Here is a 22,153-nt window from a genome sequence, read left to right as displayed (position 1 = left end):
TTGCATAGAAACATTTTCCAACAGTATTTTTCAAAAAAACAAAACAGTGTGTGTCGTTTTTTGTGTGCAAAGTAGCCTTCCCTGCTCTCTCCTCTGCCTTGGAAGAAGTATGGTACATTACTGTGCATAACTGGTGAACAGGGTCCTTGTTGCCACAAAAGCCCCCGTACTATCAAAACTGGAAGTGACAATGCAAGGGTCCACCCCCACTTCAGGAGGCACACGGATAACAGGGCTGTGCCCCTTCCCTCCCAACCGACTCCCTGTTGGGGGATGCAGGATAAACCCAAAAATTCGGCTTCCAGGCCTGCAAAATACCCGGGCGCGAAAAAACCGGGGAGCACAGTCAGCAAGCCTGGAAAAAGGGGAGACAAAGGAAAGGGGTGAGGGAGAACAACAGGAAGCGCCCACAATATAAGGAGCCGGCCGCCAGCGAACAACAAACATCAGTTCACTGCAGATGAGGGACGCATGGAAACTTGGATCGTTTTATCTCCCACACACCCTACAGAGGAAATATTAGGGCGAGGAAAGTGCAGAAGGAGCGCTGCACCGTTGCATTCGCAGGCTGGTGTGCAGCAGTGTGTAAGCGACCAGAGGCAATGTAAGAACTACAAATGAGCTGGGAAAATAGGCAGGTGTTTTCGCTCCTCCCGGGATCAGCGCCCCTCTGAGGCCTAGCTGAGGTGGCGCTTGATATATGCAAAAGGGCTCATCTTCCCCCGTCAGAAACGGCACTCCTCCAGCCTAGATCACAGACAAGGGTAGTTGGGGGAGCTTTGGACTAGAGTAGAGTTGTTTGGAAACGTAGGGGAAGCAAGAAAGAGATGAGACAATCGGCTGGACGCTGCACCAGGAGAACACATCCATAAGAGTGTTTTACTATAATGGCAATCATGTAGTGTTGATGTGATGAGTGATACGTTTTGTTATAATAAACCTGCAGCTTTTTGTGCCAAGAAGAGCAACTGTCTCCAGCAGTTATGTGGTACAGTGAGGAGTACATGGGTACGAAATGGAGATATGCAACTGTTATGGTATAATATGTGGACAAGTGCCCAGGTAAACAGCACATGCGCAGTTTGCAGATTTATCCTGCAAAATCCCCTGCAGCAGAACTGGTCCCCTTTTGCGTCATTGAAGGAAACACCTTAAAATGCTTCACCTGTTACAGTCTTGCAGAATTCGGCATTCCACATAATTCGATTAGTGGAATGAACATGAAGCCAATCTCTATTTGGTTTGATTGTGCCTGGGATTTCTGAGTAGCACGTCCAATGCACGGACAGCATTCAACAAATATTATCTTTGTGCAGGCAAAAGCCTCCAGATGATTGAACGGTCTGCAGCCCTTAATGACTCTCTTGATCCTGGTCCAGCAGTTTTTAGTTTGCATCGTTTCCATCAATTTGACGACTAGATTTTATGGGGCTAGATTTTTTGTGGAAAACAGATTTTGCGACCCTCCCGGCTTGAATATCACAGTGTCAGCAGTCTCAAGAGATTCTGTGATGTCCTCTGGTGCCGCAATCTTAATTTTTGCAGCTGCTTTTTTTACCCAGGTGTTATTCATGCATTCCACCTTTCTGGAAAGCGCTTACTCCAGTAGGTAGTGCACTATCAAGGTGAACGTCTTCAGCGGCGCTGTGCAGGTTTGCCAGAAGACGTCCCTTCGAGCCCACTGCAAGATATACAGCTTGGCTAGGATCCCTGCTTGTTGTTTGATGTCAGCCTCTGCCCAGGGCTTCCCTCCAGTTATGGGACTTCCAGCCGGACACGGTGCAGATAAATCTTAAGGACCTGAGGCACAAGCTCCAGGAAGCGCTCATATTTCACTGTCTCTAGAAAGCTCTGCAGATCACCCAGACTACTCCCGGGGTCCTCTTGCATGACATAACCATTACCACACCGACATTTCTGAAATGCTTCTTTTTCTGGAGAATGGAGATTCGCGTGGAAAATTGCTGATCAATATCAGGTGGTGAAACGTGACGACTCTTACTCCCCTCTTCCTTCTTCTTGCACAGTTGGGAGGCAATGGCGGCCCACCTGCTGTAGCCACTCGTTCTATGTGTATTTTAAGTAAAATACATCCTGCGTACATGATTACCACAAACAGATATCTTCACAAAAATCGGCAAAGCTTTCTTGCAGAATTGTTTAACCCATCAAAGGGTCCGAGTTCCAACCAAAATGATAGTACTGGAGTCCTGTTAGGAGAGTGATTGGGTGTGACGTGGCACACACAGTTTCTCAGTGTCATTTACTTATTTACCTACCCAGTCAGTTACTGCCCATGGCTGTATTGATACCTTTGGCCATTCACACCCACAGCCAGCCTCCATCCGAACAATGCACACCACACCCTCCTAGCATCTATTTGTGCTCGCTCTTTCACACTGTAAACAACAAACTTTGTGCTGTATAGGTCCTGCCTGTGTTTTTTCTAAGCAATCTTTTGAGAGATAATGGCGTAGTTGCCACTATAAATGAGTGGCAATTGTAATAACGAGGTCTTAAACAAGGGTGCCTTCAGCCACTTGGTTTATAAACGAAGTTGTGAGTTTGGGGAAGGTGTAGCTACATTTAAAATGGTATGGTTGTGTAAAGTGGTAATATATTCTATACAGAGTACGTTTGACAAATGGGCTTCTGCCCTGCAGGAGTACAGGATGAGCAGATGCTAAATGCCCACTCAGCACGTACACTTCTACAAACCGAAATCCAGCACAATCATAAAGGTAAAACAGGCACAGTTAAGAGATATACCCCTAATGTGGTGACTTGGGCTGAGGGAAGGCTATGCTCTCAAGTGGGATGTGAATGTGGTTCAGTAGCAACGGAAACAGCGAAGTAGAACAGTCCAAAATAAAGGAATGTCCAATCAAGGATCTACAAAAATATATGCTTTTATCAAACATACCATGTACAATAATAACTAACTAGAAAACCGTGGAAAACCCCACCATTGTATAAAGAGCACAGAATATCAAATGTTCAAAAGGATATGTTCTTGAGACAGCTAAAGGGATTCAAATTATGTATTCACTCTCCAAGTCCCAAAGATGGACCAGGGGGGGCAGATATTAGTCTATAATAAGTTTGCAAAGGTCTTGGCGGTTCAATGGCATTGATCCAGGATTCTTGAAATTAATTGTGGGTTGGTATCAGTTTGAGGATGCAGAAGTTGCAATGGTCCAGTGGCAAGCTGGTGTTGGGTAAGGGTCCAACGGAAGGTGGGTGCAGTCTCAAAGTGTCTTCTGAAGCTGCTTGGATAAGGTGCACACAGGTTTGGTTCGACATTCGAGGACAGATGGCAGTCGATCTGGTATCAGGATGCGGATGCTCGCAGATCACTGTTCAGAAGACATCAGGGTCAGGTTGATCGACAAGAGCAGCTATGACGAAGCTGGTGCTTTGAACAGTGACTTAGGAAATGCAAGACAGCAGTGCTTACTTTGGTTTGAGCTGAGGCAATGATGCACTTCAGCTGACTTGATGTGGTTGTGAACGGAGTCAAATAGAAAACAGCGGTTCTGAGTATGATGAACGCCAACGTTAGCATTGAAGGTTCCTAGTGGTTTACTTGACGTCAAACAGGCTTGGATTAGGGCTCACAGTGGGTCTGAGTTGAAAGCACAGAGATCTTGGCTGTTCAGGCTTTCAGGAGCAGGGACTCCCATTCCAGGGCCTACGGGTCCAAGGTTAGTTATGTTCTCGGGCTCTCAACACAGGGAAAGCTGGCACACAACTTCAGGGGTCCTGCTTACTGTAACCCCACGCCCTTCTGACTTGGATCAAAGGCCCTTAGAAATATAGCACCCTGTTGTGAGGCTACCCTTTTTGAATGGGTGTGCTCCTTTGATGCCTGGGCCTGTGGCAGTTGCCTGTTGTGCGCTGCCCCTGGAGGAGAGTGTTACCTACCCTCACATAGAGCTCAAAGAGGAGGCATGGCCACACAGGGTGCTGTCCTGTCATTTGACATGCTCAGATTGTGTGACCAGAATGCACATCACCTTCCACAGGTGGGTTGGCTCACAGGAGCTGACACATGTGATATCAAATTGAATGTGGGTGCAATGATTATAAGTAGTGCCATGCACAATGCTCATATTTAGAGTTTAGACTGCCATCAAATGGGCTATGTTTGATCATTATAGTTTGGTGCAGCATTCATATCTTAAATGCAGCCCTAGTGCTGCAGGGACTTGGCTGACACTGCCGCTGTCAAATAGGCAAATAGGCAACTGTGGCCTCCTACCCTGCTTTGTGGCACTGGTAGAGCAGGTGCTGCAAATCAAAATACTGAATACTGACGCAGCAGGGCACAGATACACCCTCTGCTTTTGGCATGCAGTTTATGAAAGGCGAATCTGATCAGCAGATGCCTCTTTCAGAAATGGAATTACCTGCACCATTTTATTATTTAATACAAATAAAACAGATAGGGCTTTCACACCCTTGCCAGGTGGCAATTCATCGCAGTAAGAAAGTGAGCTTTTTAGCTAATTTGTATGCTTGTGTCGCATTGCTGAGCAACTTTAATGTGGATGTGCACTTCCTGTGATGTTGCTTTGCGGTGTATGTGTCTTATTATGTGAAATGGTCTATTATACTTGATTTAGGGAGTCACTCACAGTACGCATACTCAGAACAAGAATGTTAACTAACTGATGGGGGGATAAAACACAATTCTACCGATTCACAAACCAGTTACCAGGAGGGCCTCGGAATTACTCCCGCAGCAGCACTATTTAATTCACCTGCACCTACCCCTAGTTCCGAACATACTATTCTTCTGCCAGGTGTATGCCAGGAACAAGTCAGAGTAACTCCTGGGCGCTTCTTTGTGAATCAAATCCTGTGTGTCAACTAAACTATGCATGCACATGTGGAGTGGTCCGGTGGCATGTTATACCATGGCATCGTGCACTAAGGCACGAGAGCCTTCACAGTCACATTTCTTCAAGGATGGGGGTGCAGTATCTCCATTGCTGAGCGAGCAGACGGGGATTGAGCGTCTATAGGAACACAGGGCCCGCCATCTGGGCGCACGGTCTCTCTCATTCACTCACACTGGTCGCCGATTGTAACTGTGATTTATAGTAGTCCTTTATGGTGCTAGTGAGCTCCTTGTGTTCGGAGTTATGCCTGAGGCCCACTCTTTTAGTTACTATGAATTCATGGGCCAGATTCACAAAAACGTTTTCAATGGGAACATCTTTGGCTTTGTTAAGCAGGCCCTATAGCTTTCTATTGTAGGTTGTATGCATTAAATTGAGGAAATAATAAATATGTCTAATGCTATTCAGAGGAGCCAAGCAATGGGCTGTCTATATGTTTTAGTGTGGGTGACACAAGCACTTAATATAGCTGAGTTCGGAAAGGTGACTTATGTGAACACTTCTAGAAATCCACTTCATGAGGACATTACTATACTGAGTTGGCCGTTCTCTCTGAGGGTGCACTGTCTTATTTCTGAACCTAACTAGTAACCGTAGAGGTAATTTTACTGCTGATCCACCGTTTCTGCTCAGAGTAGCACCAGAGTCTCTGAAGTTGGCAGTGTAGCCGGAAACATAATCTACAGGGCCAGAGCTAATTAATGGCACAGAACAATTTCCATACTTTTGAAGATATCGCCAGAGTGAATGACCTCTTCCAGGCAGAGACATATTCAGGATTGTCTAACAAGTGGGGCCTGAAGCTTATGTAGTTGGGTCCACCGCAGTGACATTAACATCTGTAAATGCCCACACAGCGCTGCGGGTCTTGCCCACTTGGGCCCTATCCTGTCTAAGTCTCTGCTTCAAGGTGCATTGTCCACCAACGGCCTATTGCTGAAGTCCTCTGGACAAAGCCATTGGAGGCTGGGCCCCACCCAGCGATATTTCCGGATAGACGGCGATGCTGTGTGCTGTTGTTTGTAATGAACCAACCCCCCTGCCACCAAGCTGGTAATAAGCCCTTTTATATCCCCACCCCACAGGGACAGAGTGGTTTGTGTTGGAGCTGCTTCTTACAGCGCAGTTGTTTTCAAGCATGCCGGCTGCCCCACAGAGGTATCGTTCTTGGTAATGCACTCTGCTTTAATTAGTGTGCAGAGGAACTCAGTGTGGGATTCCTGCTTTTTGCGGCCTTCAATTGCTTCTGAATCTTTCCATATTATTTCCTGTTATTATCACAATCGCAACCTTTGCATTCAGTAGGAAGCAACAGACAGAGGAACGAATACATTTAATACCCAGAGCCTCTATAATAAAGGAACGCACTCGATACCAGTGCAGGCCACTCCAGCGCCATGTTGTCAAGGAGCAATTTAGAAGGATCATTACCATGAACCTCGGGTAGAATGCTGCCCACATGATCAAGGTGCCCTCCATTAACTAAAGGAATGTTTGGCCTCCTTAACTGAGGATTTGAAAATGAATTCCAATTCCCAAAATGTTGTATTTACTTGCCGAAACACACCCAGGGATGGCAGAAGAGGCTGCTCTTTATCTTCACCATCTTCCAAGATCCAAGGTATGGGAAAAATCACAAAGAAATCAGTAGAGCAAGATTAAAGGGCAATGTTTAGTTTTTGAATTACAAGTTGCACTGTGGGGCTTACACTAACATGTACTGTACTGATAGAGGGCAAAGAGCAAAGGCTGACGTTTAAGGGCATTTTTATCATACAAAATATGCATGAACATGCATCTGCATATTTGGAATACAAGGTAAATACTTGCCACAAATATTGCCCACTTGATAGTCAATCGGTTGGAGCTATTGAATGACCCACTTCCTGTAGTCAAGGAAGCATGTCCTTTTTAAGAGCGCTCTATATCCAAAGAGGAATCTAGGCACTAGCGAAAAAAACATTGTATCCAGGAAATAGCCCTCCTGGTCGGTGGAACTAAGTCATTGCAAATAGAGCTTCACATAACGATCGTAAATGCATAAGGAGGTGGAAGCGAGTGCCACAATTGTTCTACTTCAACTGAGAAGGCCATGTATCCTATTCCTGTTATACCTCTGACAGGAACCACCAGATGTCACAGATGATTGAGATCAAGTATCTATTAGGGGTATGCAATGTGATCTTCTCCAACCAAAGGCTTTTGGAGAGGTTCGGACTGGCTTAGAGGGCAATGCCCACAGTGCAGGGCCTGCATGCTAGTGTGGGGCGTTTTTTCTGGCCAACGTGGGACTTTTTTTAAAATTTATTTTTACCAAAGTGGCCCATTTTTATGGGTTACTTCACTGTTCAACTAGTAGCGATAACCAGTGCTACTGAACACAATCTTTAAAATGCACAATTTGATTAACATTTGACAAACAAAGTCCCCTTTTGTTCTTCTCCGATTGTCTGTAACAAAAGGAACAAATTGACATTTGGGACACTTTTTCATTGGTGCCCAAGCCTTTTTTATGCCTCAGTCAGACCCTTCTTTTGGACAAGACAGTTGGCTGTAAACATAACGCTGCTGGCCTACACCAGCCGAGGCTGGCTCCTAATGGCTGGGGTTACGGTGTTGGCCGGGGTTACGTGGTCTCTGCACCTTACATGGCAGTGTAGACAAGGCACAGCATTTTGGGTCAGTTGATTGTACCCAGAAGATTTAGGTTTTTGGAAGGCAGAGAATGACTGTGTTGCAATAGTCTAGTCTCTCTTCAAAGCAGCATAATTTTCAACAATTGTTGCTTATTGTGTGCAATATTTATAATGGAGGTCTAAATGTACTTTACTGTAAATCAACCACTTTATAAGCAAATAAATGGCGGCTCTACCCTTAACACACATTCTTCATAACCATTGAGGTCTGGTAGGTATGTTGCCAGCATACAATTGCTTAATGGAAATTGCTCAAAGTAAACAGTGTCTTCACCGTCGGAAGGTCATAAGCACAGTGAGCAAACGGGCAGGGTGGAAGCGACTGCACAGGGATTTCTATCAGAAAATGGACTGGCTCCTATGCAGCAATAAATACAGGCCAAACCCGCTGGGCTGTAATCAAACAAAAGGAATATCCTCATGAGCACAGCTGCAAGCAGCAACATATATAGCATCCCACACGGGTGTTCAGCCCCACTCTGAGCATGGCACCATCCCACACCCAACCTATGTTTAAACACATCCCTGTGTGCTTCACAAACCGGATGCTTCTCTGAATTGAGTGCAATTTGCCCTATGCAAAGTTGCATAGTTGGCACAAAGCAAAGGCTACCTTACTCAAAAAATGCGCCCCACGCATTGTGGGTCGGTTGATTATGGCGCCCAATGCACCACAGCACGGTTGCCATGAAAACCCGATGGTCAAGCACAACCAGTAAGTATTCATTGGCTACCAGAATTAAATGGGCAGAGAGTTGAGGATAGCTGTCATGAGCAAGAGCCCGCCTTGCCATGATGTGAGTGCAATTCTGCGTGGCATGCCTTAAAGGGCCACACTTGTTTAACTGCACAGGGGTATCAAATAGGTTTCTGGCCCCCAAAAAGGGAGAAGTGCATTGAGGGGATTTACGACTCATGCCTCCACTATAAGCAATGACAAAAAGGGCCTGTATTAATTTTCCTGTCCATTGCGTTTTCCACTTCACCTGTTGCACATTGGCACAGGGAAATGTTAGGGTGCTTGCTCACACGTGTCAGTGCTTCCATATGTGAATTGAGGACGTGCTCAGAGATCTGAGAAATGACCCCCGTGCTAGACCACATTAGCCAGGTGAACAAACATACATATACTGGAGTGAGCCATAGTGCAGGTTTTCATTGACACAGTAGGACCACTATATATCCTAAGGCAACAGCTCCCTCTAGGGGTGACAACAGACGAAGCTACTGTGTCTTACAAACATACCGGGACAAACATACATCTGGCCTTTTATTATATTGTTAGATGTGTGAGCATCAGTGTTGTGCACAGGCAGAGGTTTGCTTGTGAATTGTGCACCGCATTGAAAATGCACAGGTGCACACATAAATAGCAGACACCCTTATGGGTTAGGGATCCATTGTATGAAAGAAAAAGACATACGTTTAGACACGAAGTAGATGCATGCAATCACTGCACTTCTGTGGCTGAAACCCATAAGTTTGCAGAAAATGTGTCAGAATAAAATCTGAACAAAATGGAAGAAAACACCTTCCAAAAAAAAGAATGAATGGAATGCTTTCCCAAGCAGAATGCATGGGTACAACATCAAGTGTATCAGTCACCACACACTCCAAGCGCAGGGAGAAGCATCCTAAAATCCTAAATGCAATGGACACGCATGAACACGGGTCTCCTGAGAGTGGAGCCGCGCGACATTCACACACCACTCAAGAAAGCAAACGTGCACATATCATGCAAAAGAAGCCAGGACATATTTTCACAAATTCAAACACACTCCAAGACTAAGCAGATCAGGAGTGACCATGTCGATTCCATATGGGATGGGCCTCATCGGAGGACTGCTCCAAATAGTGGAGACTGAACGAGTTAGCGAAAATGTACATTCCGGGAGTCTAACACAGGCAGGACGCTCAATAGCATGGACTAGGGACACCCTTCAGCGGTACTACTTGACAGAGCGGTGGTAGCTTCCGCGCAGTCATTTGCCACTGGTGATGTTCCTCGTGAAATGTGGTCCCTTCCCTTCTCTCTTGATCTCAGCAGATTTTCTATTCTATTGTCATAGGACCACTTTTATGCTGTTTCATAATCTTAGTACATGGTGATGCAGGGAAACCTTCTGTCATTCTTTCATGCGTGTGGTGCCCGTCAGTGGCGCACTGAAAGATGGCCAGTTTGCGTTGGTCATCGTATGTTCATATTTCACAGAGTTTCATTAAAACGCTTCATGTCACAGCAACCGCTTGCTTTTAATGTGCATGTGGAACACTTTCTAAAAATCCCAGGTTTATTTCTCCTTCCCTAATTGTGGAGGCTGCTATTGTATGAGGGTGCATGTGTGAACGAATTCTAAGAGAGATCTTTTTGGAAGACCCAGGGCCATTAAAACATGAATGGGAACACGCCTAATTCATGGTTTTACTCAAGTCTTAACAGGATTTTTGAAATATGTGGTAGCGGGTCTGGGGACACGGAATGACACATGCATGTCCACCACCCACATCCTCTCCGCCTGTCAAACACAAATGTTTTTTCACCAACAATTGATTTTCTCATTGCAGGGATAGAATCGGCTTCCTATGAATTGTGTAACAATGTCATTTTAAAAATGCAAAATGTGCAAATGTGAATTATTGATCCATACCCGAATCTCGGAGCTCTGGTGCAAATGAGCAAATCTGCCTTGGAAACACAAAACAATGATCACAACACTTTAGGAGATATTCGTTGCCTCCCATTTGAAGAACTACGGTCATCCTAACAGGACTGACTTTCACCCATGCTCTTATAAAGCCTTCTTCCTCTGCTGCATCCCTCACTACCCCCTGTGCTTGAAGCATCTATTTCCCGCTTTCCCATCCTCCTATCTTCCCATTGCTCATTTGCTTTCCTCCAGCAGACTAAGGTCTGCGGGCACAGTATGCCGCACCTCAGACATGTGTAGGCACTTTCAACTACTACCAGGCTGATTTGGTGCATTGTAAAAGCATATTGACCTAACATAATCTACACATCATATATGAACAGGATCTCTACTTTTCTCTCTAGCAGTTGCTGCAACCGGTGATCAGAGCCAGATTCCGATTATTGCCGTTTCCGTCACGGTGGGAGTTATCCTGCTAGCCGTCGTCGTGGGTTTCCTGCTCAGTGGACGGTAAGTCAATGGCTCGCATTAATAATGTCACTGTGTTTGATGAAGAAACGTTGGGAAGGAACTGTGTGTCTCTACAGGTCCCACAGATCCATGCTATTAATATTCCCCTATTGTAACACAATATATGGTTTTGACTCGGGTTCCCGGTCAGGCATATCATTAATTATAATAACATCTGCTCAACGAACTTCTGTTCCTTTTCTAATCCATATTTAGTCTTCATAAAAATATAATCCATATTTATCCAAGGAAAACAAAACAGCACCTGGCACTCAAACTACTGGCTCAGAACAATAACTTTGTGAAAGGATTCAAACATTTAAATTTCCCTAACGCCTATTCTTTTAGACAGTCACTAGGAAAGATGACTAATGATTTCACTCTTGTGATTTGCTGTACTTGCAAAGCACATTTGCGCATAACGCTCTTCTTTCGTGTTTCAAATACACAATCACCACTTTGTTCACACCAAAGTTTCCCCGAAATGCGACTCATACATGCAGACAAGGCGATGTCTATTGGTTTATTACCATGACCCCAGTGATTTCCCCTGGGTCAACGCACCAGCAAATTCCAACCTGCCTGCCACACATCTGAATTTCTTTTATTGTTCATTTATAGCACGATTAATACCAGCGAGCTGTTTCTACGCACCAGATCGAGATTCGAACCTGTGTTGCATGCGTTGGAGCTATGCTTCCTCCCCCAATGCACCATTCTCAGGCACGTAAAGGTGTATGTGCCACTCATGGGCAAAGCATATGCTCCCCTTTAATATATTCTGTGATTGTTTTTATTTCTGCCATTTAACAATGGAACATGCTCAGGGATGGTCCCAGAGTCCATTGCAGTGGCAAACACTGGCAGCTGTGCTCTCCTTTCACATGTGTGCCACCAGTCATTTCAGGTGAGGGGGGCGGGGGGCAGCTGCAAGCTTAACTGTATGGTAATAAGGACATTCCTGGTGGCATTCTATGTCCCCACTCCACCCCCTTCGGCTTTCATTACTTCACCAACTTCATGACACACCTTTGGGTCACATCAATTGATTACAATAACAACATCAATGCCCCTGATGCTCAGAAATTGTTATTGGTAGTATGTTAGTGTGTTCATTATTAACAATACATCCTAATAGGCAAATAATTAAAATCTGATGCCCTAGTTAAATAATTTTTCAGAGCAGTCAATTAACTTGTTCATGGGGCATACGGTCGGCAACAATAAACGCATACCATAGAGTGGGCTCTTGGATCCTCAGTTCAGTCTCTGACAGACCACTAGTGCTGGTATGCTGCGCGTGCTGCACAAGAACAGTTCCTGTGCCTCGGCCCTTATGTGCTCCCACCTGGTACACACCCTTCTTGCACTTCTCCCACCCTTGCTCCTAATGTCATCCCTTAAGTGCTAAGGGCGTGTCTGTGTGTCCTGATAAGAATTCAGTGTAGGCTACGCGCACTCCAGCAGTAAACTGAACAACCATTGAGGCTATAATGCACATTACAAAAAACCTAAACAAATATATGAAATGCATGTAGAAAAATCGAGTAAACTTTGAGAAATGGGCTGTAAAAAAATCATGCACACATGTCTTATGACAATTTCATGATGAGGAAGTTGTTTTTTAGCACTAGGTAGTTTGATAAATTGAGCGCCACTAGGTCGTGATGCCAAATCCTTTCCAGGCCTCGTATGGAGGACGATTAGTGCGCCAAATAGAGGCTGGACTTCAGGGAGGAGGCGCTTCCATCGGCAGTAGTGGCTGTCCTTGTCTTTACATCTTAACATATAACATAGTTTAAATGCAAAGACCATGTGCTGCGCATTCTAATGGATGTGTTAAGCCGGCATTCAGCTGCAGTGATGGTATTTTTAGAGCCAAATGGACATTCAAATGCAGAATTTAATTGTGTCCAGAAGTTGGTTTATTCTTGGTCGCGCTCAATCAAACCTTGAGTGCAAGCGCACGTGATTATTATAGATGCACTTGCAAAAGGTTGTGTTCTGGAGAAGCCAAATTTGGATCTGCATTTGTGAAGACGATAGAAGAGTCAGCAGGAGCCCCTGAGGGGCAATGAAGTGGCCAGGAAAGGACTAAGCAGAGCCTATCAGGCCGTATCTGAGACGTAGGTCTGGATCTACTTCATTGAAGGTTTGCTTCTGTGGTTAGACAGGTAGACATTGCTCCCAACTAGCGGCGCTTCCACTGAGCCCAGGACGTTGAGTAGTGGCCTTGGGAAAGGCAATCACGTGAGAAAAGAGGAGGGATAGGGTGTCGATTCTTTACCCAGCTCCTTCCTGTGGGGTCTTAAAACTCTACTAAGGGGGGGTAGAGGCAAGATTACCCTAAGTGTGGGCCCTGTGCCTAATACGGATCTATGAGATAACTGTGAATCCATTGCTGTGCGGCCGAAAATGTGGCATCCATTGCAATGATGCTATGTGGAAATAAATATGGGTTAGACCCCCGCAACCCTTCCCACATCCCCCACTTTAATAAATACCATAACACAAGCCCCACGATATTGTCGTATACATTGGTTGTAATCTATGCAGAAATACTGAACGCACTCTCGCAAAGTTTGCAGGTGTAACTTGAAAGAGGGGTGTGCCCCATATCCATGAAGAAAGCCCTATTGCCCTTGGGCAAGCAGCATGTAAACAATGCAAGCACTCACGTAGCAAGACCATGAGTATGCAATCTGCATGTGCCGTGTGGGAGGTGGTGCACATGCCCAACACATTATCAGTGTGACATTTGAAAAAGGGAGGCAAGATATCATAGTGCCCCTTAGGAGAAGCCTCACATCGATGGGCTTTGGCCCCATTCAAAAGGAGACCCGTGTGAACCCACACCTACAATGAAGGTGTGGCTCCTACCACACTGCCAGTCTTTATGCACGTGCTCCATTCGCACATTTTGAGAAACACAACACTGTGCGGAAGTGTGATGCGCCTTTCCCAATTGAAGTAACTTCACTCAGGAGTGGCTGTTTTTTTAATATATTGGGGTGCATAGCCAGTTAGCACCATGGGCTAAACACTGGGGTGTTGCTAACTAACCTGGTGCTGGTAGTCTTGAAGGTATTGCAATATTGTTGTGGAGTTAGTCACCCAGTCTACATAGAACTCTGAAATGCTCTGCAACACCTTTTTGGAGGCAGGATATAAATTTTGATCAGCATAGAACGTTTCAATGGTTGTCGACTGACACTTTTGCTTTCTGTCAGTGGTGTTTCATGGATGACCTAATATACTGAGATATTCAACAATAGGGTAAGGGTGGGTGACAGAGAACTCGGTTTGGTTTGTGGTCGAGGAAGTTACGAATCAATGCACACTGGGGCGCCACAACATTTTGAGTAGAGCTTTTCCAATCTTATTTCCTTATTCTTTATAGAATGTGTGTCCTTTGTTTTTTTACGTTGGTTCATGTATAATTGTATATTTATAACGCGCTTAATACCCGGGTGAGACAGTCAAACTCATGGCTTAACTTAAAAAAAGAGCATCTATCGCACATTCACTCTAACAACCATCTCAGTACTCCGAGAAAGAGCAGGGGTATGCCTTAAATGTACTTGAGTGGACGGTGAATCCAGAGACAGACTTCTTCCACCGTGTATTTCAGTAAAAATAGCAGAATTACTTCTTAGGTGCCGGTGGTCCCCTCAAACTGAAAGAACATATTAAAGAAAAGGAGAGGGTGTGCCACGTTTACGAGTTGGTGGCCAAACAAAGAAAGAATGGAGCCATGCTGTGTTGTGCTGTTTTTGATTCCAGAACTAATCACAGTGCTCCAGCCATGCTGGGGTAGAGTCAAATCAGTACCAAGCCATGATCTTGCTTGCACCCCATTAAGATACATTTCAGTTTCCTAGCGTGTGCTGTTTTTGATGGTTCATTTCCATTTAGCACTTGCTTTGGAGACAGAGCACTGAAGCGTTTGATTTAAGGCGGGAACACAGCAAGGCTCCTTCCAGCCTTTCTGTAGTGTGAACACATGGTAATGTTATTAGCAGTCTTGCTTCATGTTTTATTATCTTTTGTAAATGTGATATGGCTTAGGTTCCAACTGCTAAGACATGTAAAACCACATGTTCGCGAGTGCAGCTCCGAATAGTTTTTGATTCCTAAGAGTCCTAAAAAGATACCCGTGAAATTAGCAAAAGAAAGACATATTCACTATAGAAAGAATTTGTGCTTAGACAACGGGCAGACAAGAAATGGGCAGCGACAGTTGCACAGAGCAGTGGCAGCTGGAGAACCTTCTGATTGGAGAGGCGTAACCATTTGCCAAGAATATGCGTGAGTGACCAAGCATCGTGAGGGAGATCGGTTGAGGTGATCTCGAGAGGTACGGTACATTTATGTCATTCTTTCTTTGAACATTGGGTAAAAAGCATCGATGTCAAGTCACCAACAAAGCAAAGAAGAATTTCCCAGACCTTTGTCCCAGGCATATTTATGTTGCCTTTGCCCACAATATATGCCAGTATTCTGCCAGTGTAAAGACATGTTCATGCCAACTGTCCACATACATGTCTATACTAGCTGCACCAATATATGTCAGTATTCTAACATGAGAACATACTCATGTTTGCTTTGTCCATAATGGCAGTAATGATGCTATAAGAAAACATGTCAATGCTGACTGCCAATATATGCAAGTATCCTCATGTTAGAGCACACACCTGTTGGTCTTGTTCATCATGTCTGTAAACATGCCATTCCACTGTAAGAAAACATTTCCATAATTCTCAATTGTTGGCCAGTACAGTCACCTAAGAACACTCCTCATGTTGGATTTGCCCATAATACCTGGAAAAATGCTATGCCCACATTAAGAAAACATGTGCATGTTACCTGCAACAGTGAACTCCATCCCCATAAGTACACACATTCTAATTTTGGACTTGCTCTTAATACCAGTAAAAATGCTATGCCCACTATAAGAAAAAAATGGGAACATTGCCTGCACCAATTAACCGACCCTCCATAAAAGAACATTCATCATCATCATGTTAGATTTGCCCCTAATGCCAGTAAAAATGCTATGCCTGCTGTAAGAAACACGTGCATGCTGCCTGCACCATTGCACCCCCCACATAAGATCAGTCATAATGTTGGCTTTGTCCATAACACCAGTAGAAAATGTGTGACACTGTCGCAAAACATGTCCCTAGTAGCTGATAAAAAGTAGGCCAGTATGGCTATGTAACGGCACCCATCATGTTGGCTTTGTCTATAATGCCAGCAAAAAATGTCATAACACGGTAAGAAAACATGTACATGCTGCCTGCAACATTGAATGCCTGCCCTCACAATATAGGATCACACTTCATGCTCGCATTGCCAATAATACCAATAAAAAGGCTATACCCACTGTAAGAAAAATTGCCAAGGCTGCATGAAGTATTGTAGTTACCCACCTTCTTCCATTTAAGAACATTCATGTTGGCTTTGCACATGATGCCAGTAAAACGGACATATACTCATTAAAAAACATATCCATGCAGGCTGCTGCTGCACAAATGTAGCCAACACGCCTCCCATTTCCTACAATCACAGGTCAACTGCCAGCGGGCCTTCACCATACACTCATTAATGCAAACAACCCTTACAGCATAATCACTATATCATTCACACACACCTTCATACATCATACGCACTATCACATTCATATACACCCCTTGTAACCTGCACAGCAGATCATTCACATGTGCACCCATACACCATTCACTGTATTCACACACGCAACCAAACATCCAAACGCTTACATGCATACATGCACACATGCATATATACATACATACATACATACAGTGTTTCTTTCTTACCTGCAGCCCCGATCTGGACTCAATACACCAGCTTTCTCATTCTCATGCTGCCACTCATGATGGCCCTCTAAGTCCCATGCAGCACACAAAAAGGAACTTGAAAGCAGGGAGTGTAATCTGGCTCCTCTACAAGCTCAGGGGAACTAGAAGGGTACCCTCTTGCAGCTACATGCCCTGTTAATCTGTGGAGGGTCCTAGAGCACCCCCTTGGCACATTTGGCCCTGTAATTCCCAAGCTTGAACCCCCCAATGGACCAAGTGAGGCTAGGAAAGCAAAATGTCCCCAGCTTTGCATGGCCAATTGGGCAAGTGCACTGGCACACTTTGCTTGACTAAGGGAATTCATGTTTCCTACACCCAAAAGCCAACCCAGCAGCACCTAGGGATGCGCTCAGTGCTTTGACTGGACTGGCTTTGTTCCGCCATATAAGGCGTAGTGATTCGTCTCTCCTTTGCCCATAAGTAACCTGTGGCAAATAGGGCCCTGCGTATGTATGGTATGAGTGAGCAGTTATCCAATTGTGAGAGCAAGATAGTATGGATGGAAAGAAGATATAGATAAAAAACATAAATAACGATAGAGCAAGGATAAGTGTGATGGTGGTAGTACAGGTTATGCTTCATATCGGACAAATGAATGGTTATCACAATCAGCCCACATCTCAATAACAGGAAACAGCAAACGCAATTGCTAGGTTGGCTTCCTTTGGAGGAACATGGACAAATGTTGCCAAATGTATATTGAGTAGCATCTTTGCACCTGCTGGGGCCATGAATAAGAACATATTCAGGCGTGTACAACATTTGGAATAGAGATGAGCATAACAACAAATGGGTGACTGTGGCACGCTTTAATTTCATTCATGGACATTACGCTGAAATCTATTCTGTCGCATCCACATTTTCCCATTTACATTAAAGAAATGTCCACTGTAAACAGTTGTTTTTGACTTTCGATTGGCCCCGTTGAAGCGAAGGCCTCGGCGTCATTGATCTATGCATCATTTCCTGACAACACATTCTATTGTTATTCGAGGAAGCAGGAGGCATTTTTAAAATAGTGTTATAAACACAATGTACAATGCCTTTGTTGCAATCTTATTGTGAGATGCCAAACATCTTTGATTTCATCTTCAGAAATTGCTTGTTTGGGTGTGCTGCACAGTTGTCCCATTGTGTTTTTCTCCTTTTAACAGCTGTGCAATTTATGACATTAATAGTGCACCACCTCCAGGAAACTGAATCAATTCCAGGCATTTCCTTGTAGATCTGAAAATTCATGTTTGTAAAAGTATATACATATATCTCAATATTTATTCATGCTGGGTATGTTGGCTTCTTAACTCTCACAACATTGTCAGATAAGCCGAGTTAGAGGGTGACCAAATAATATGGCCAGGATCACAGAGTTTATTAAGGTAGAGGAAATGGCAGGAGATTTGAGGTTCTGCCTTTTCAACAGTAAACAGTAGAGAAATGAGCCATGATTTCCTCGCTCAATTTCTGGACAACCTCACGCTACGGTCGTGGACATTTATGTTTCAGAAGCGTATAAAAAAGTCCTAAAAACCAACACCATGGTAACCCTTTGAGTCCTCCTGGGTTCCGCTGAGAGGACCAACTTACATAATTATTTTCAAACTAAAAACATATGTACACAAAGGGAGAGCAAAATAAGATAGTTACTTGCTTCATTTGTGCTGAGTGTTCGTTTAATGGGGGGATGGGATAATTTATGGTAATCTGTAAGCAATGATCAGGGAGTCGGCTCGTGGTGGAACCTGGTGGAATGTCGGCCACAGCTGATACACGAGTCGCACTCTGCAGCCTGTTTGTTATTTGCAGCATGCTCCACAGAAGGAGTTACAGCATGGACCTGCTCAAGAAAGTCATATATCCCTGGGTCCATGGCAGGCAGTCAGTGATATGACACATGGGCCTCGGATTATTATAATTCCAGATGTTCCCCCTCGCGATGGCTTGCTTCCAGAATGCCTCTGAGTCCCGGCCTCCCCCCTCCACGCGCTACACACACACTGCCACAGGACGGAATCGATGAGACTCGAAAGCTAAACACTGAACTGCAGAATCCACTGCCGGAAGTGGGAGATAAGAGACTTGGGCCCCAAGACTTGAGCGTTTTCCAATGGGGTTTTGCCATTATGAAACACTTCTTTGAATTAGGCCCTTATAGTCCGAATATGAGTGATACCCCGGTATTGGTAAAAACTTGTTCTTCTTTCTGTGTTTATGCTACTGACTTACTGTGTTTTATTTTTGTTCATGTATATATGGTTTTACCTCATACTGTCTTCAGGCATGTCTCAAGCCACTCAAAGTGTTAATACATCCATTCATTAATTCACTCATTGATATCATTGCAGTCCTGCTATTCTAAATGATTCCCGAAACATGCTTTGTTGAAAGATTGGGCGCTCCCTTCCTTTCTCTGCTTCCAAAGTGTTGTCCTGTTTTGAACACGAGAAAACTTCAATGCGCTTTAGGATTTGAGTGATATTATGAATATTGATGAAGGCGGTGGGTATCGAACATGATTTTCTTTCCAAGTCACGAGAGCTACATAATGCATACAGGCATAGATGCTGATGCCATATTCCAGGAGAGGTGACTTTCGGAAATTCTGGATTTGGCCCACAGATATGGGCACAGTATAGGATGCTGATGTTTACTAGTCTCATATGAAGAAGTCGTTACAGGACCAGTTCTACCTCGAAAGAGACATAGATCAAAATGTACAAAGCGCTCTTTTAGAGACTCATTACTAGTATGCCGGTGTAGGTGAAAAATGGTTGTTTAACCGCAGTAATTCCATTATCTCTGCATTGCCACGCCGCTGTACGACGAGTTTGGTGGTGAAGTGGAGGATTTACCTCCAGCAACACAATGGAGGTATATCTTCCACCTTACTGCCAAAAGTCAGCACATTTACCGCAGTGGAATTACCGCCAGTGGGAATTCATCCGAAATCCTATGAACTGCCAAAATGGGTACTTACACCACCCTATACCCACTTGTAATCCCGCAATAAATCCGCAAGACTGAGTGGTGGTAACGGCTATTGACTTAGTCAGCAATTCGGTGGACTTACAGACGAATTACTGTCAAACTCGTTATGAGGCCTATTGTCTTCTCAACTCAACTGTGACAGTGCCCAGTTATGTTGGTTGGGCTAGGAAATGCAAAAATATGAGCTCAATCACACGTCTTAGATGCAATGCACTGGCTCTGGACGCAGTGCACAGAGCTTAATAAGGAAACAAACAATGTGCGTGTATATGCCCTATGCACTGTTTATTTTTGGCCCAGTGTTTACTTTTCCTAGAAAATGCTTTGCTCAGCCTCTATTGATGGTTCCTAAATTTAGACCATGTTGCCTCGCCTCCATTTATCGTATTGTGATAGATCTATGGGTTGGACTCTTTTTTAAAATCTAAATCACATTTCTTTCAATTGGACCCACGGATATGTAGTCAGTTACAGCCCAACATAAAGGTGTGTGCTAGCAGATCAAAACAACTAAATCATTTTAGCTGGAACATTGGTTGTTACAGCTATACCAACCTAGCTACAATTTCATATACATGCAGAATATTATTTAGAGGGGATTGGGTCCTCCGACGTATTCCATATCTATGACAGTAATCTCTTTGGAAAATTTTCGGCATCTGCGTGGATGATGTCGATACGCTGTCCTCGAGGGCCTCCGTCGAGTCGTCATCACCGGATGTTATAAGTAGGACGCACGAAGCCCGTAGCCTCAGTTCTGTTTTTTCCTTGAACGTGTTTGCTTCGGAGATCTCAGCGCGCCTCGGTTCTTCTGAGTTCTGTTCTTTCGGTTCGTCACACCTGTTCGTTGTGAAGATTTCCATGATGTCTTTGTCTTCTTCCACCCCGCGGCCGGGTTTTAAGTGTCAGGACTGCGGGTCGAAGATGTCGTTAATGGACTCGCACGACACCTGCCTCTGGTGCCTCAGTGAGGACCACGACATGGATGACTGTGTAGACTGCCAGTCGCTTACATCGAAGGCCTTGCGGGAGCGTAAGAAGAAGCTTTCTGTAGGTAAGGTGGCCAAGCCCCGGACGTCAAGATCCACTGGGCTTTCGACTGACGATTCGAGGGGCGACTCGCCGCATCGTCGGCGTAAGTCCAGGGGGTCTCGGTCCAGGAGTCGGCCCGCCATTCCTCTACCTCTTCGAGGCAATCACGGAAGCGCCGTTCACCGGTCACCTTCCCCGTCCTCGTCCGAGGACTCCGCCCGTCGGCGGTTTGCTTGTCCCAACAAGCATTCCACTCCTGCGGAGTGGGATTCATTTCGGCAGGAGATGATGGCGATTTTTCAGTCGCAGGGCTGTGTTCCGTCCGCGCCGTCGAAAGATGCCGGCCGTGACCGTGCTAGAGACACCACTCGCACGCCTTCGGGCTCGAGCGGTCGTCGCGATCACCGGGCACCTTCGAGGTCCCGGTCGGACAAGGTTGGTCGCTCTAGACATGCCGTTCCAGGTCCCAGTCCTCGACTCCCTCGAGACCGTTGGAGCCTGTGAGGTCTTCGAGGAAGCTGTCGATGCCATCAGCGCCCAGGCCGTCGAGGGACACGCTCGGGGCTCCACCCTCGAGGACTGTGTCGAAGCCGTCAGCGCCACGCTCAATGTCGACGCCGATTCCATCGATGCCCTTGACGCCTTTCGAGGCTGCTTTGTCGGAGGTACCCCGTGGCCCGGTGGAACCCCCTAGAAAGGCTCTGGCCAAGGATAAAAATGTCTTTGTCCCTTTTTCTGTGCCCTCATTCCAGCCTCTGAATTATATTTCTGAGGTGGATGAAGGATCTGAGGAAGGTATGGTTCCTGATGAGGAACCTGATGAGATTTTGTCTGGTCATAGCCAGATTGAAGATCTGCGTCAGTCATTGCACGACGCCAGAGGCCAGAGTGGATTTTCTGCAGGATGACCTGACGGATGTCCTCGACCAAGGTCCACCAACTGACCAGGTGCTGCCATTCCATATGGCCTTGCAAAGAATGATGGCAGTGGCTTGGACTGCTCCGGAGAGTCTCCCGGCAGTGAGCAAGTCTTTGCCGCGAAAATTCCACCCAGGCAGGAGCGACCTCTGCTACTTGACCATGCACCCCACTCCGGAGAGTTCGGAGGTGCAGGCGGCTACGGCCCCAGCAAAGCAGATGTCATACCCTACCATCCCTCCTGATAGGGACGACAAGCGTTTTGATGGCTGGGCGAAGAAAGTCTTTTCTTCAGGGGGTATGGCTTTACAGGCAGCCAACTCCGTGTGTGCCTTGTCACGTTTCAGGCACACTCTGTGGAACTTTATTTCGTTAGTGGCTGAACATATTCCTGAAGTGGAGGAACGGGATGGTTTTCTTGTTATTGTGCAGGATGGCAAGGATGCCATGTGTGAGTCCGTTCAGTCGGGTCTGGACATGGCAGATTATGTCAGCCGGTCCATGGCGGCGAGCACCGTAATACGCAGGTCTGCGTGGTTGCGGAAGTCGGGGTTTGCTCCTGATATGCAAGCCCGGCT

General features: G+C 45.4%; 1 protein-coding gene across 2 annotated transcripts in view; it reads left to right on the top strand.

Moving 5' to 3' along the window:
* Nucleotides 1-22,153, top strand: part of EPHA5 (EPH receptor A5) — a 938,871-nt gene that overhangs the window by 755,940 nt on the left and 160,778 nt on the right. The window contains exon 8 of one of the 2 annotated variants that reach the window (XM_069630489.1): nt 10,656-10,758. In XM_069630489.1, coding sequence (XP_069486590.1) covers nt 10,656-10,758 — 103 coding nt within the window. Of the gene's footprint in view, nt 1-10,652; nt 10,759-22,153 lie in introns of both variants that reach the window. The other variant, XM_069630488.1, reaches the window with a different exon arrangement.

The sequence above is a fragment of the Ambystoma mexicanum genome, chromosome 6q (genome assembly GCF_040938575.1).
Source record: "Ambystoma mexicanum isolate Mex_15411 chromosome 6q, UKY_AmexF1_1, whole genome shotgun sequence".
In the NCBI taxonomy this organism is placed as follows: Eukaryota; Metazoa; Chordata; class Amphibia; order Caudata; family Ambystomatidae; genus Ambystoma; species Ambystoma mexicanum.
This window is presented reverse-complemented; position numbering and strand designations above follow the sequence as displayed.